The sequence below is a fragment of the Tachyglossus aculeatus genome, chromosome 4, assembly GCF_015852505.1.
Source record: "Tachyglossus aculeatus isolate mTacAcu1 chromosome 4, mTacAcu1.pri, whole genome shotgun sequence".
Classification (NCBI taxonomy): Eukaryota; Metazoa; Chordata; class Mammalia; order Monotremata; family Tachyglossidae; genus Tachyglossus; species Tachyglossus aculeatus.
The window spans coordinates 21678522-21696207 of record NC_052069.1 but is presented as its reverse complement, the minus strand read 5'-3'; the positions used below and the strand labels follow the sequence as shown (position 1 = coordinate 21696207).

The following is a 17686-nucleotide window of genomic DNA, read 5'->3' as shown; positions in this document are numbered from 1 at the left end:
TGATAATGGCACTTGTTAGACACTAACTACGCGCCGTGCACTGTATTAAGTACTTGTCTTGTTTTGTCTTATGCCGTCGCGCCGTCTCCGACCTGTAGCGACACCATGGACACATCTCTCCCATGTCTAGTAAATGTTCAATGGCATTTACTGCCATCGTATAAATACGATTGATGATTTACTGAGCACTTACTGCATGAAGAGCACTATACTAAGTGCTTGGGAGAGTACTATATATTCACCTGCAGAATTCATTCATTCAGTTGCATTTACTGAGTGCTTACTGTGTGCAGAGTATTGTACTAAGCGCTTGGAAAGTACAGTTCGGCAACAGATAGAGACAATCCCTACCCAACGACGAGCTCACAGTCTAGTAGTGGGAGACAGGCAACAAAACAAGTAGACAGGCATAGGTAGCATCAAATCCACTTCTTCGGGTCAGAACTTGTCTGCAATCTTCCTACTTGTCTGCAATCAGGATCTGAGGAAGTCATGCCCTCAGCCAGGAGAATCAGGAATACAGGAGCTCATTTTGGCCACTGCAACTTTGAAGTGTCGATCCGTAGAAGCCACCGTCCATCTGCAATTGTTTCGGTAGTGTTTCCACGGAGTTTTCTTGGTCAAACTACGAAAGTGGTTTACCACTGCCTCCTTCCGTGCAGTAAAACCGAGTCTCTAACCTCGACTCTCTCCCATGCTGCTGCTGCCTGGCACAGAGGAGTTTTGACTTGTAGCAGATTGCCTTCTACTTGTCAGCCACTGCCCAAGCTAGGAATGGAATGGGTAGGCCTCTGCTTGACTCTCCCTCCTGTAGTCGAGATTGGTAGAGTACTGGAAACTCTGCAGGGGCGACCTTGAGAGGGGCACTAAGCACTTAGGTAGATGTAAAACAATCAAGTTTTACGTCACTGCCCATCTGGGGCTCACAGTCTGACTTGGAAGGAGTAGGACAATCTCCATTTCACAGATGAGGAAACGGAGGAACAGAGAAGTTAAGCGTCTTGCCCAAAGTCACGCAGCAGACAAGAGGTGGAGCTGGAAGTAGAACTCTAGTTGTCCTTCTGACTGCTAGGCCTGTGCTCTAGCCACAGGCCACGCTGCTTCTCCTTATGATCGTGGGCAAGTACCTAGGCTACTGGGGAAAAATAACCCCAGACCCCTATGAAGTGAAAAAAAGAACATTTGAGAAGGAGGAAATGTCCACTGTGTTGATTTGTCTCTGAAGGCACTCAGTCAACTGTCTCCCTCCTGCCTAGCCTCACTTCTCTCCCACTGCAGCCCAGCCCGCACACTTTGCTCCTCTAACACCAACTTACTTACTCTACCTTTACCTCTTCTCTGTCACCATTGAGCACTGCCCATGCTCTCCCACCTCCCTGGAAATGCCTCCTACCTCACATCCTACAGACCACAACTCTCCTTGTCTTCCAAGCCCTACTGAAATCCTATCTTCTCCTCCAGGAAGACTTCCCTGATCACCTCTCATTTCGCCATGTAGTCTCCCTCCTGTGTCACTTTTCCATTTGATTCCAAATCCCCTAAGCATCCCCTAACCCTGACCCTAAGCATTTTGATATCCGCCCCCAGCATCCACACAACACTTATATCTATCTATTGGTAATTTATTTTAATGCCCATCTCACCCATTAGAGTACATGCTTCTCCAGTGCAAGAATCCTTTCTTCCAACTCTACTGTGTTCTCCCAAGTGCTTAATACAGTGCTCTGCACAGAGTCAGCTTAGCACAGTAAATACCTCACTGTTTATCAACAGTGCTCCCTAGTCCTGGCCTCTCCCCTTCTTTGCAATCTCGCATTTCCTCCGTCCAATTAATCTCTAACCTCCCCACTTTATAACCAGCCCCCGACTACTACTTGAGTCCTTCCTTCCTGCCTAAGCATTTAATAAACATGTAAAATCCCCCTTAGTTACAAATGTTATATACTCTATTACTTCCTCCTCTCTGTAATTTATTGTAGTGTTTGTTTCCTTCCAACAGATTGCTAACTCCTTGAAGAGAGGGATCATGTCAACTAATTCTGCCATGTTCTCCCAAGCAGTTATGTATAGGACTCTGCAAGCAGTGAATGCTCAATAAGTGCTACTTCACTGATAGACTGATTCAGGGGGCATTGCATCGCCTTCCATAGGTGTGGCATAATTGTTTAAAGCAGGCTGCCTCTGAAATGGAAAGAGGTGAGTGTAGGGAGCCTTCTCTATGAAGCAAGAACAGGAAACAGTTGGCTTGTGGTGATCATTGGTCACAGGCAAAAACTACATCATCATTCTTGGATGGAAAAAAAGATCCGCTCTAAGGCTAATCGCTTAATTTAAGCCGGACAGTGGTTTGTACGGATCGACACCTCAAAGTTGCAGTGGCCAAAATGAGCTCCTGTATTCCTGATTCTCCTGGCTGAGAGCATGGTTTCCTCAGATCCTGATGGCAGACAAGTAGGAAGATTGCAGACAAGTTCTGAACTGAAGAAATGGATTTGATGCTACTGATGCCTGTCTACTTGTTTTGCTGTCTGTCTCCCGCTACTAGACTGTGAGCCCATTGTTGGGTAGGGATTGTCTCTATCTGTTGCTGAATTATACTTTCCAAGTGCTTAGTACAGTGCTCTGCACACAGTAAGCGCTCAATAAATATGACTGAATGAATGAATTCCGCAGGTGAATATATTGTACTTTCCCAAGCACTTAGTACAGTGCTCTTTATGCAGCAAGTGCTCAATAAATACCATTGAACATTCACTAGACACACAACCTGAGGAATTCACAGAATCTACAGATAGCCGATAATGAACCCTTAGTGGATACAGCATGGGCCTACGAGTCAGAAGGACCTGGGTTCTAATCCTGCCTCCACCACTTGTCTTCTGTGTGACCCTGGGCAAATCACTTTACTACTCAGTGCCTCAGTTCCCTCACCTGTAAAATGGGGATTAAGATTGTGAGCCCCATGTGGGACATGGACTGTGTCCAACCTGACTGTATCACTCCGGTGCTTAGCGCAGTGCCTGGCACATAGTAGGCACTTAACAAATACCGTTAAAAACAAGCCTGCAAAGTGAGATTATCCTAGGTAGTTGAATCCTATCTTTTTGCATTCTTTTCTATTTTTGTTTGGCTGCTTGTCCTGCTAGTTTGGGCTTTTCCTAGCCTGCTACCCCACCGCCCCCAATATCTGCCTCCCTGGAGCCCCTCTGGCCCACAATCTGTGGTGACTCACTGTGGAAAGGGAACTTGTCCACCAACTCATTTGTACTGTAGTCTCCCAAGCGCTTAGTGCAGTGCTCTGCACTCTCTAAGCTTATCTTAGTAAATACCACTGATGATGATCATATCAGGAGGATCACTTACACATCTGGGGGTTCCAACCCACCACCTCAGTGGCTTCTGAAAAGCGAAAACTACAAAGTGGCTTAGTGGATAGAGCACAGGCTTGGGAGTCAGAAGGAACTGGGTTCTAATCCCAGCTTTGCCACATGTCTGCTGTGGCCTTCTCTGGGCCTCAGTTATCTCATCTGAAAATGGGGATTAAGAGTGCGAGTCCCATGAGGGACAGGGACTGTGTCCAACCTGCTTAATTTGTATCTTCCCCAGCGATTAGAACAGTGCTTAGCACATAGAAAGTGCTTAATAAGTACGAGAATCAGCGTGGCTCAGTGGAAAAAGCCAGGGCTTGGGAGTCAGAGGTTGTGGGTTCTAATTCCGGCTCTGCCACTTGTCAGCTGCGTGACTTTGGGCAAGTCACTTCATTCATTCATTCATTCAGTTGTATTTATTGAGCGCTTACTGTGTGCAGAGCACTGTACTAAGCACTTGGGAAGTACAAGTCAGCAAAATATAGAGACGGTCCCTACCCAACAACGGGCTCACAGTCTAGAAGATGGGCTCACAGTCTAGAAGGTGCTTACTATGTGCCGAGCACTGTTCTAAATACTGGGGGAGGTACAAGGTAATCAGGTTGTTCCACGTGGGACTCATAGTCTTCATCCCCATTTTACACCTAAGGGACCTGAGTCCCAGAGAAGTTAAGTGACATGCCCAAAGTCACACAGCAGACAGGTGGCGGAGTGCCTCAGTTCCCTCATCTGTAAAATGGGGATTAAGACTGTGGACCCAAAGTGGGACCACCTGATCAATGTGTATCCCCCAGCGCTTACAACAGTGCTTTGCACATAGTAAGCGCTTCACAAATGCCATCATTATTATTACCCAGCTGCGACGGGGGACGGAAAGGTCAGGCAGGAGAAGCGGGCAGAGAGGCTGCTGCCACCACTCAGACTCAGCAGATTGTTCCCATGGCTGCTCCTGGGAGTTTCCAGCATACTTAGAGTGGAACTTTCTCTCCGGGCTGGGAATTCTTGAAATAGGTCCAGAAGAGCTAGTAAGGTGGGCTGGTGGTTGCCTCCCCTAGAACTTCCAGCCACGATGGCAGTGACCCCTGCTATGGTGAGAGCTGGTCACAGTGACTGGCTTGAGTCTCCTGCTCAACACCTCTTCCCAATCCACACATAGCTCCCCTTCTACCCTCCCCACTTTCCCTTTCTTTTCCATTCACCCTGGCCTGCTCCCCTGCCCGCCCCAACTCCACTCTCTCTTTCTCTTCCTGTGTTTTGCTGTTCTGTCCCCTTTCTTCCTGTCCTCCCCTCTGTCCCACTTCCCTCTGTCCTTGAAAAACATAATATTATTGGTAATCATTATGGTATTTGTAAAGTGTTTACTATGTGCCAGGCACTCTACTAAACGCTGGGGTGGATACAAGCCAATCATGTGGGACACAGTCCCAATCTCAATCCCCACTTTACAGATGAGGTAACTGAGGCCCAGAGAAGTGAAGTAACTTGCCCAAGGTCACACAGCAGACAAGTGGTAGGGCCAAGATTAGAACTCATGACCGTCTGACTTCTAGATCCATGCTTTATCCACTATGCCATGCTGCTTCACAAGTCTGGTGACCCCAACGCCTCAGGTCGGGCTTGATCATTCCACCTGTCAAATGGTCCCCATTCCTGCCACAGCTCCTTTATTTGACCCCCCATGGCTCACTGGGGCTCTATTTCATAATGACCACTGGCTTTTTCCCTGGTAATAACACAATAACAACAATAACATCTGTCTGCTTTGTGATGCTGGACAAGTCACTTAGCTTCTCTTGGCCTCAGTTACCTTGCCTGCAAAATGGGGATTAAGACTGTGAGCCCTATGTGGGAGAAGGACTTTGTCTAATTCGATTATCTTGCATCTACCTCAGTGTTTAGTACAGAGTCTCTGGCACATAGTAAGTGCTTAACAAATGCCACAATTATTATTATTAATAATATTAGTATCATTATTGCTATTGCAGCAACCATAATGATGGAAATAATTATTATGGTGTTTATGCCCTTATTATCTACCAGGTACTCTTCTAAACACTGGGGCAGATACAAAGTAATCAGGCCGGATACAGGCCCTCCTACCTCATTTCACGTCTCTCCTTCTACAATCCAGCCCACAAACTTCACTCCTCTGGTGCTAACCTTCTCACTGAGCCTCGATCGCACCTGTCTTGCTGCCGATCCCTGTCCCATGTCCTACTTCTGGTGTGGAATGCCCTCCCTCCTCAAATCCGCCAGACAATTACTCTCCCCCCACCCCCATCAAAGTCTTACTGAAGGCACATCTCCTCCAAGAGGCCTTCCCAGACTAAGCCCCACTTTTCCTCATCTCCCGCTCCCTTCTGTGTCACCCCAACTTGCTCCCTTTGCTCTTCCCCCACCCCTGTCCCACAGCACTTATGTATATATCTGTAATTTTATTTATTTATATTGATGTCTGTCTATTTGTACTGATGTCTGTCTCTCCCCCTCAAGACTGTGAGCTTGTTGTGGGCAGGGACTGTCACTCTTTATTGCTTTACTGTACTCTCCCAAGCTTAATACAGTTGAATTAGGCTGAATTAAGTAGGATGGAGAAAAGGTACTGAATCCTATTTTTGAGATGGGGAAACCGAGGCACAGGGAGCTTAAGTGACTTGTCCAAGTTGACAAAGCAGGCAAGTGGTGGAGGTGGGATTAGTACGCAGGTCATCTGATCTCCTGGCTGTTTCCACTAGGCCAAGCTGCTTCTTCATCCCTCTCTCAACCATCCAAGGACCTCGAGTCCCACCTCCCAGTCTTCTAGGGTCTCTTGACACCCCTTCTGACTGCCTCACTCCCTTCTTATATAGACTTTCTAGGAAAGGGGAGAGCAGGAACCCAACTGGACTAAGGCCATGTTCAGTTAGTCTCTCTGACCTCCACCTCCATTAAGCGTGGGAAGCTTGTGCCAAACCAGAAGAGGCCAGAAAACCAGTTCCACATTCAGGAACTGAATTCAGGATAAATTTACCTGTTAAAGTCAGTAAGATTCTAAGAAGATATCCAGGTTTCCAAAATCCACATGATGCCACATCAATTTGTCCAATAACTCCATTCCCTCAGCCCCAGACAGACCAACCCAAAGGAGAGAGAAAATGGTGTCTCACCTATGGAGTCAGGCAGCTGTTGCAGCATATTGGATGACAATAGCAGGTCTTCAAGCGCTTCACATCCAGAGATCTCCATGTCAATGGTTTCGATCCTGTTTTTGGACATATCCAGGTACACCAACATCTTTAACTTTCCTATAGACTTAATGACATTGTATAAACTCAACATTAGTTGAGGAAATGGCAGCAGGCACTGAACAGGTTTAAAAATGCAGCAGGATTGAAGCTCCATGTGGTGATTTCGCCGCTGGCGTCCCTTGCAATATTGGAAGTGGACCTACAGACTGGTAACTAAACCATGGGGTAGATCTGAAAGGTTCTGTAGAATCCATTGTTCTAGAGAAGGGAGGTCTGTGGAAGGATGGTGGAAGGAAGGTCTCCTCTTCTCCCATCCCATCTTCCCACCTCTTCCTACCCCATGAAGAGACTTCCTATTTGCCTGGTGTTTCCAAATCATGGGAAGAAAATAAGGGGATAGAAAAGCCTTTAGGGAAAGGTGGAGAGGGTGAAAAGAAAAATCAGAGGTGGGATTATTCAGACTCATGAGTCTGCAGGGAATGACTTGGGGATTTGGCTGGGATAAATATGAATTTAAGTTCACGCTCTGGCCACTTTCAGAGCAGTGTGAAATCCATTTTCCCATTTTGGACTGCTAAAATAAGCAGAACTGTGCCTGAAGAGCTAAATTTGGATTTGGTTTTCTTGGGAAAGAGAAAAAAATCTTTAAAGAAAGATCAACTATCAAAAGATGCCACAACCAAAGAAATGGTGGCAAAATAATGTTTAAAGGTAAAATGTGAGATTAAGGCTGTGGCCTATTTGAATAGTGTTTCCTTTTCATTCCCAGACTGTGTCAACAATGAAACCATCAACAATGTTAACTGTTTCAACTTTATTAATGTTCTGCCCAGACGAACCTGAATGCTGGCCTTGCCCCTACTTATATGATTGAACCGCCACAAAACTATCCTGCTTATAGCAAGGATGATCAGGGTGTCGTGAGGATGAAGGCCACTACAACATGATGATCTTTTGCCTGTCCATCCCTTATCCACAACACCAAGTGGTTCGGAACAGACATCTGCTTATTAGTTTGAGTAAGTGTTTGAGGGAGCAGGAAACAGATCTATTTATTGATTCATTCCTACATTTCTGTATCTGAGTTCATGGTCACACCTGCAATTCAGGAGAAATTAGGTTGCTGGCCAGCAGGCCGTAGCCTCAGTTCTCATCTGCTAACTGCCTTGAGCGGTCCCCCATCACCTGAATCTCCAGAATCTGCCAGGCACCTTAGGAGAGTTGGTCCAGGATTGGAAAGCTTTTTGTTTTTTTTTTTCCCTTCTGAGAAGGAACAAGACAAAGCAAACTGGCAGGATAAAACCAGCCTCTGGAACTCAGAAGCTGTCTCCGTCTTCAAGGCCCATTTGTTAAAGATGGGGTCTGTTTCTCTTCTGTTTAATATGAGAGCCTATTTTCCAGCTTTCGTAAGCATCAGCAACATGAACCAAATCACCCCGGTTACAGAGGTAGCACTAGGAAAAGTTATCAATCAATGGAGTGCTTACTGTGCACAGGGCATTGTACTAAGCACTTGAAATAATATGGGTGGAATACTTACTCACACTTGTATCCATATGTCTTTTTGACAAACACTCACTACTCAATGGGGCCATTACTTTTCTCATTTGAATACCATTGCTGATGAATTTATTGGCATCGGTTTCATTTTCCAGCTCCGCCCGAACTGTGTGTGTCGATACCAAGCGATAATCAACTAAGAACGTCAATGTTCCACAGTCTCAAATATGCAGCCCTAGGTTTCATCGCAAAATGTAAACTTGCATACCCCAGGTAGTGTTTGAAGTGCATTGTTATCCATCCACAGTTCCCTCAGGTTTTGTATTTGATCCAGAACCTCGGGCTGGGGAAAGAAAAGAGAGAAGCTAATTAATGCCCCATTGTACGAGAAGCTAGTAGATTAGTGGAAACCTCTCGAGGTCTTGGTGGGGAAGGTTGGGGTGAAATATTTGGGAAGGGGAGAGGGATGGATCTCATCCTTCATTCTTTCCTAGTCTCTCCAACATCTGGATTGACAGCTTCTGTCAATAAGTGTGTATTAAGTACCCACAAAGCGCTGAGCACCAAGTCATCAGTTTCTCCCCTGCAGGCAGTCAGAACACTATTACCTAATTATTCAAGTTCATCCACTAAGATCACGTCACTCCTGAACCCTCCAAAGCTCTTCTGTGACCAGTGGCATCTATTAAGTGTCTCCAGAGTGCATCGCACTGTTCTAAGCACTTAGCAAAATACAGAAACACAAGACACATTTTCTGCTCACGAGGAGCTTACAGCCTGATGGGGTGGACAATCAAATAATAACAAATAAGACCCTAAATAATAACAGTAGCTTAAAATAACTGTAAATTCTTTGAGGGCAGGGATCATAGTTTAAAACTGTGTTGTCCTCTCCCCAGCACTTAGTTCAGTGTTGTCCACAATGTGCTCAATGTTGTTTGGTTAATGGTATTTGTTAAGTGCTGACTATGGGCCAGCACCATACGAAGCTCTGGGGTAGATGTCCCACAAGGGACTCACAGTCTTAATACCCATTTTACAGATGAGGTTACTGAGGCACAGAGAAGTAAAGTGACTTGTCCAAAGTCATAAAGCAGACCAGTGGCAGAGTTGGGTTCTAATCCCATCTGACTCCCAGGGCCATGCTGTGTCCCAATAGGCCACACCGCTTGTCTAAATACTCTCAATTCATTCATTCAATCGTATTTATTGAGTGCTTACTGTGTGCAGAGCACTGGACTAAGCGCTTGAGAAGTACAAGTTGGCAACACATAGAGATGGTCCCTACCCAACAGCAGGCTCACAGTCTAGAAGGGGGAGACAGACAACAAAACCTATTAACAAAATAAAATAAATAGAATGAATATGTACAAGTAAAATAGAGTAACAAATATGTACAAACATATATACAAATGTACAGGTGCTGTGGGGAGGGGAAGGAGGTAGGGTTGGGGGGAATGGGGAGGGAGAGGAAGGAGGGGGCTTAGTCTGGGAAGGCATCCTGGAGGAGGTGAGCTCTCAGTAGGGCTTTGAAGGGAGGAAGAGAGCTAGCTTGGTGGATGTGCAGAGGGAGGGCATTCCAGGCCAGGGGGAGGACGTGGGCCGGGGGTCGATGGCGGGACAGTCGAGAGCGAGGTACGGTGAGGAGATTAGGGGCAGAGGAGCGGAGGGTGCGGGCTGGGCTGGAGAAGGAGAGAAGGGAGGTGAGGTAGGAGGGGGTGAGGTGATGGACAGCCTTGAAGCCAAGAGTGAGGAGTTTTTGCCTGATGCATAGGTTGACTGGTAGCCACTGGAGATTTTTGAGGCAGATTCCATTTATGTTCCGGGGCTACTGGTGTTGGAATAGGACCTCGAGAGGAGAGATCTGTTTATGGTACTTCTATCCTGCAGCACTGGTTTTAATTGCCTGGATCCCACTTCCTTTCCCAGGATCAGCTGCAGAATCTGCTAGAATGCTCACCTAGCCTCTCCCTTACTCCCGTTTGGAGAAGCAAAGGTTAGTTACCAATAACTTGAGTTCTCCACTGATTGCCTATTTGAGACTGATGACTCTTGGAGATTATGGGCTAGCACAGACCCATGGGTATGTTGGGTATTATCACTACTTGTTGGGGGTGGGTGGAAGGAGGGCCAATACCTTGTGGATTAAATGGTGTAATCACTGTGGGTGGGAAGGCAAGGTGAAAGCACCATTCTAATCGATTGATTTCCCCTTTACAGGTTGCTTGGGAGGAGATCAGTTGTCTTTTGTCTCCAGATTAGAAATCCACTAATCCTATATGGAAAGGGGCACCATATTGATGAAGTTGGCTGCTTGATGGTCGATTGTGCAGAGAAGCAGTGCAGTGTTGTCTAGTGGATAGAACTTGGACTTGGGAGTCAGAAGGACCAGGGTTCTAATCCCAGCTCTGCCACTTGTTTGCTGTGAACCTTGGGCAAGCCACTTTACTTCTCTAAGCCTCAGTTACCTCATCTATAAAATAGGGATTAAGACTCTGAGAGCCCCATGTGGGTTGTGGAATGTGTCCAACCTATCTTTTATCTACTCTACCCCTTAGTACAGTGCTTGGCACATAGTAAGCGCTTACTGCCTTTTAGGAGTTTATAATCTCCTGGGGGAGACAAAAGGCATAAACTGATAAATACACCATAAGTAAGAATGAGAAAATAGAGAAAAATGTGAGCCACAATAAATAAATAGCAAAATAGCAAACAGATACATCCATGAGAGATGGAGTTGGGAGGGTGTGGAATGGCCTGATGGTATAGACCGGGCCCAAATCTCTGAGGATCGCATGAGGTGGGGTGGGAAAGAAAGAGGAAGATCTTGCCAGCCCTAATTCCAGCTACTTTTCAGAGCAACTCTAAAACCAGAGCTTGTGGGAATAGGCCAACTCTAAATTGAACTGGGCCAGCAGACTCCAGGGTGTGTATTCCAAGAAGGAAGACACATGGTAGCCTGGCCTAGGGGAAAGGGCAGGGGATTTGCAGTCAGGAGAACTAGATTCTAATCTTGGTTCTACCATTAGCCTGCTGTGTGACATTTGGCAAGTCACTTAATTTCCTTGGGCCTCAGTTTCATCATCTGTAAAAACAGGGCTATGATATCTACTCTCCCTGCCTCTCAGACTGTGTGCCCTGTGTGGAACAGGACCTGTGTCTGATCTAATATTAATACAGTTTTTCTCAAATGGTAATAATACTAATAATAATTGTGATATTTGTTAAGCAATTACTATGCACCAGGCACTGTGCTAAGCGCTGGGGTGGATACAAGCCAGTTGGGTTGGAAACAGTCCCTGTCCCACATGTGGCTCACAGTCTCAAACCCCATTTTACAGAGAAAGTAATTTAGGCACGGAGAAGTGAAGTGATTTGCCCAAAGTCACACACCTGATAAGCGGGAGAGTCAGGATTAGAACCCATGACCTTTTGGCTCCCAGGCCTGAGCTGTATCCACCAGGCCATGCTGCTTGCTATCTATCAGTGGTATTTACTGAGCACTTACTGTGTACAGAGGACTGTCCTTTAGACTCAGCTCCTTGTGGGAAGGGAACATGTCTACTAACTCTTTTAAGAGCGTACTCTTCCAAACACTTAGTACAGGGCTCCCTATATGTTAAGTGTTCAATAAATATGATTGATTGATTATTAAGCACTTGGGAGAATACCATACAGTTAGTAGACATGAACTCTGTCCACAAGGTGTTTAAAATCTAATGCGGGAAATGAACAATAAAATAAATTACAGATGGGGAAAGTAACAGACCGCAATGATGTGTACATATGTGATCTGGGGATATAGCTGAGATGAGTATCAGAGTGCTAGGGCATATGAATTTTAAAAGTACACAGTATGCAGGAAGGAGAATAAGGTGGGGAGATGAGAGGCTAGTCAGGGAAGGCATCTTGGGGGAATCATGCTTTCAGGAGGGCTTTGAAGATGAGGAATGGTGGTCTGTCAGATATGAAACAGGAGGGAGTTTCAGGCAGGAGGGAGGATGTGAGCAAGGGATCAAGAGTGAGAGAGAGAAGACTGAGGTACAGTAAGTTGGTATTGGAGGAATAAAGTGTGAGGGCTGGGTTGTAGTAGAGAAGAGAGAGGACAGAGAGCTTTAACCCAATGGTGAGGAGTAATGGAGTAGGTACAATACAATCAGATGAGACACAGACCCTATCTCACACGGGGCTCAGCATAAAAATGGGAGGGAGAACAAGTATTTAATCCCCATTTTACATATGAAGAACTAAGGCCTAGAGGAATTAGGTGAGTTGCCCAGAGTAAGATGGCAGAGCCAGCAGGCAACAGAGTGGAGCCAAGAACCTAGATCTCCTGACTCTCCAGTCCTCTGCTCTTTCCACTAGGTCATGTTGTTTTTGATTACGCTATTTCTGATTATCATCTATCTACCCCAGGGTTCAGGACAGAGCATGTGCTCAATAAATACAATGGCAGCAAATGTAAGAAAAAGAAAATGCTAGGAGTGGTGACAGGAGTGTCCCATCCATGCACACACACGCTGATCCCCCAAGCACCAGCAGACCATCCTTTGAATGTCAGTGATGCAGCAACAGCTCATCATTCTTCCAGTGAGATAGATATCTGTGCAGGGCTCTCAGTTTGCCCTGGTTATTGAACCAAACAGCAGCTTGGAAGGACAGACCTTCCGGGGACAGATAATGAAGCTCATCATCCCATTTCCCCAGATGCATCAATGCCAAAATTCAATACTGATTGAACAGAAAAGTCTTTAACATCGGAGCCTAAACTATTCACCCAAGTAGAATGGTCCTGGCTCAGAAGGCACATGGCTGGTGATGAGATGGCCGCGGGGGCTCTGACTGTCTGTCACTCAGACACTGCCCATAAAAAAATGGTAGGGTGCTTTTTGAGGCCCCTAGTATTTTAAGGAAAGCATCGCTCAGACCCTGAGAGTGTTGCATGTCTCCTGATTATTATTTTCATCTGAAGCCTTCAGAGAACGGACACCCTGATTGTGTTTGGAATTTTTTCCCTTAGAGGAATATGACTGTTTCAAGAAGTGTTGTCTCCTGGTTCTCTAGACCTTCGATTCTACAGGATGTGTGGATAACTCCTAGCCTTTCATCTCATACCTCTGGGAAATCATTTATTCATGAATTTCACAGAACACGGCTGAATCTCTTTGCAATGTGCAGACTAGGCTGGATAAAACTGTGCTTTTCCTGATGACAATCCTCCTTGTTCTCGCCTGATTATTCTGTTCTACATGGCTTGAAACTGTGTTTCACTTCTTTGGCTAATTTTTTCAGCAATGTAAAGATTATCTTCGGAAGGTCTGAGTCATTTTCTAGCATGCTTTTTTAAAAACTTGGGCTCAGTTTCCAAGGCAGCAGGCAACAGAAATCTTTGTAGAATGTTTATGTTTTCTTGGGATTACAAATCTACATTTCCTTCACCACACCAGCAACAACAAAAAAATGCAGAGAGATATGCTTTAATAGTTAACAATCAGTATATTCCACCTTGAGCTTTTACAAAGAGCTCCCAGTTTTTACAGTTTTGTCCTCAAACCATCTCAGATGGGAGGCAGGGAGCATATATTGTGCCATAAACCATCAATCAATAAATACTATTAATTGAGCATCTATTGTGTGTTGAGCACTGTAATAAGAACTTGGGAGAGTATAAATCAATCATTGGTATTTGTTGAGTGCTTACTATGTGCAGAGCACTCTACTAAGAGCTTAGGAGAGTACTGTTCAATAAAATCAGTACAGAGATCCTTACCCTCGCGGAGTTTACAATCTAAATACAGAAGAGTACAATAGAGAAGCAGTAGCGTCTAGTGGAAAAAACCCAGGGCTGGACTATATCTACCAATTCTGTTATACTGTACTCTCCTAATTGATTGATTGTTCATTTAATCGTATTTACTGAGTGATTACTATGTGCAGAGCACTGTACTAAGCACTTGGAAAGTACAATCCAGCAATAAAGAGAGACAGCTGGACTGTGAGCCCCATATGGGGCAGGGAGTGTGACTGATACGATTATCTTTCATTTACTGTTAGTGTTATTGCTATAACTATAACTATTTGTACAGATATATTACTCTATTTATTTTACTTGTACATATTTACTACTCTATTTTATTAATGATGTGCATATAGCTCTAATTCTGTTTATTCTGACTGTTTTGACACCTGTCTACATGTTTTGTTGTCTGTCTCCCCCTTCTAGACTGTGAGCCCGTTTTTGGGTAGGGACCGTCTCTATATGTTGCTGACTTGTACTTCCCAAGCGCTTAGTACAGTGCTCTGCACACAGTAAGTGCTCAATAAATACGATTGAATGAATGAATGAACTACAGTAGATGCAGGAAACCTAGGCCCTGCCTACAAGGAGCTGACAGTCAAACTTGCAGCAAGCACATTTTCCAGCAGCCACTAGTCACTTATTTGTCTTTCACCTAAGATGCCTGATTAGGAATCCCAACTCCTCCACCAGCCAACTCCTCCACTCCTGAGCCAGGAATCTGGGGAATGGGTGCTTGTACATATCTATAAATTTTAAGTTATTTATTCATATTAACAGTTACCTCACCTTTAAAATGGGGATTAAGATTTGAGCCTCATATAGGACAGGGACCGTGTCCAACCATTATGTTCTAAAGCATTAATAATAATAACAATAATAATTGCGGTATTTGCTAAGTGCTTACTATGTCCCAGGCACTGTACTAAATGCTGGGGTGGAAACAAGCAAATCAGATTGCACACAGTCCCTTTATCATGTGGGGCTCACAGTCTCAAATCCGCATTTTACAGATGAGTTAACTGAGGCGCAGAGAAGTGAAGCGACTTGCCCAAGGTCACACAGCAGACAAGTGGGGAGCTGGAATTAGAACACATGACCTTCTACCCATTCCCTGCACACAACCTTAGAGTCTAGAGGGGGAGACAGACATGAATTTAAATAAATAATTTCTGGATATCTTCATAAATGCTGTGGGCCTGAAGGTGGGGTGAATAAGGGATGCTTATTCACAACTACCAGAGCAAAACAGAAAGGAGCGAAAGGTGAGGAAATGAGGGCTTAGTCGGGGAAGGCCTCTTGAAGGAGATGCACCCTTGAATAAGACTTTGACAGTGGGGAGATCACAAGATTTGTCGGATATGAAGGGGTGGGGGAGATCACAAGAAAGTTAACCGAGACACAGGTTCTCGTCTAAGAGGGACCCTATCTAACAGGAGAATGGCTGGTACCCAGAGAAATGCCGACAGTTCAAATGAAGTGGTTTCAAAATTCAGGGCATGAAGGAAACAAGTTCAAACTCAGGAGTCGAGAGATGCTGCGGGAGAAGAGATCCCCAGTGGATAAGATGGAAGCTCTCTGTGTTGCAGTGGAAAATGGGATTCTCCACCACCCCACCGGGTTGAGGGCATCCTAAAGGTCTGCCTCAGCTGGGTGGGGGGAGAGTTTCCGTTAGCTCAGTGGCAGGGAGGGCCTGTGCCAGGTCACGGAAGGTCTGGTTTCCCCTCCCCTACCTGCTCAAAGGCTTTAAAACTCTGGGTGGGTGGGGGTCTGGCGCTTCATGAATTTTTAGGTATTCTCTGAATCAGAATGGATCTCTGATAATGCTTCATTAGGTTTAATTTAAACCGTCAGTCAACTCCTAATGTGAATTAATTAAACCAAAGCCTAGCTGTCCAATAAAGGCTATATTTGAAATATTTTTATTCTCTATCAGTCTGGAGGAGTACATTAAAGGCTACTACTACTACTACAACTGATGATGATGATGGTGTTTGTTAAGTGCTTACTATGCGCAAAGCACTGTTCTAAGTGATGGGAAGGTTACAGGGTGATCAGGTTGTCCCACGGGGGGCTCACAGTTTTAATCCCCATTTTCCAGATGAGGAAACTAAGGCACAGAGAAGTTAAGTGACTTGCCCAAAGTCATACAGTCAAAGTACTACTCTACAGATATTGGAGGACTGAATTATTTTGTGTAGATGAGTTAATGTAGAGGCAGAACCCTTAAGAATGAAGGGGTCACAGATAGTGAGGTTGGAAAACAACACACAGACCAACCACACTTTCCGTCTCTGTCTGTCTGTCCGTCTCTCTCTCACACAAACACACACACACACACACACACACGACCTCAGTTGGCATGCTTTACTGAACAAATCTGAACCCTCTGCCTTAATAATACTAGTAAAAATCACAACATTGCTGCTGATTTGCAGCCAAGCATCAGCTGTATGAAGCTGAAAAACTGACACCTAAAGAAGCAAAGAGGGTGGAGGAATAATAGTGACGGTATTTGTTGTGCACTTACTATGTGCCAAGCACTGTTCTAAGAGCTAGGGTAGAAACAAGGTAATCAGGTTGCGCCACATGGGGCTCAGTCTTAATCCCCATTTTACAGATGAGGTAACTGAGGCACAGAGAAGTGACTTGCCCAAAGTCACACAGCTCATAAGTGGCAAAACTGGGTTTAGAACCCACGACCTCTGACTCCCCACCCTCCCCTCCCCTTGCACCCTTCCCTCTCCCTCCCCTCCCTCCACAGCTGCTGCCAAGTGTGGCCTCTGGAACCCCCGCTCCATTATAGGTAAGCTCCCTTTCATCCTGGACCTACTCCTTTCCAGGTCTCTACTCCTCCTCGCCTTAACTGAAACATGGCTGTCTCTGGACAACACGGTCTCTTCTGCTGCTCTCTCCAGTGGAGGCCTCTTCTTCTCCCAATCCCCCAGACTCACCGGAAAAGGAGGAGGTGTCAGTTTCCTTCTCGCCCCGCAATGTTGCTTTCGCACTATCCCTTCTCCCCCTTCCCTTTCCTTCCCTCCTTTGAAGTCCACATTATTCGGCTCTACCACCCCCTCCAGATTCTTGTAGCCATCATCTACCACCCCCCGGCCCCACCTCCAACTTCTTTAACGATTTTGACCCCTTCCTCACCTTCCTTCTCTCCTTTTCCATGCCCACTCTGATACTTGGAGACTTCAACATCCACATGGATATCCCTGGTGACTCCTCTGTCGCCTGCCTTCTATCTCTCCTTGATGCTGTCAACCTCTTGCTCCACTCCACCTTGCCCACTCACCAACTTGGTCACACCCTCGATCTCATCATCTCCTACAGCTGCACTATCTCCACCCTCACCAACTCTGAAATCCCTCTCTCTGATCATAACCTTCTCACCTGACTCTTCACTCACACTCCTCTCCCATGTAAATCTATATTACTACCTCACAGAGACCTCTGCTCTCTCGACCCCATCCATCTTTCTAAGTGCCTCACACCCCACCTCGCCTCCCTTTCCTCTTTACCCAATCTTGATGATCAGATTACTGCTCTCAACTCTACCCTCTCTACTCAGCTCAACTCCCTCACTCACCTTTCCCTTTGCCACTCTCGTACCACTAACACACAGCCCTGGATCACTGCCACTGTCCTCCTCCTTTGCTCTTATGCTCGAGCTGCTGAATGCTGCTGGCGAAAGTCTAAACACCATGCCAACCTCGTTCACTTTAAGTTTATCCTTTCCTGCCTTAACTCTGCCCTCTCCTCTGCCAGAAAAAACTATTTCTCCTCCCTTA

The 17686-nt window shown here is 45.6% G+C and overlaps 1 protein-coding gene across 2 annotated transcripts in view; it reads right to left on the bottom strand.

Annotated features, from left to right (window-relative positions):
* Positions 1-17686, bottom strand: part of LRRC7 (leucine rich repeat containing 7) — a 439503-nt gene that overhangs the window by 153320 nt on the left and 268497 nt on the right. For both annotated transcript variants that reach the window (XM_038744743.1, XM_038744744.1), the window contains exons 8-9: positions 8364-8438; positions 6515-6659 (exon numbers count right to left, since the gene is read on the bottom strand). In XM_038744743.1, the coding sequence (XP_038600671.1) occupies positions 6515-6659; positions 8364-8438 (220 nt within the window). The remainder of the gene's footprint in view (positions 1-6514; positions 6660-8363; positions 8439-17686) is intronic.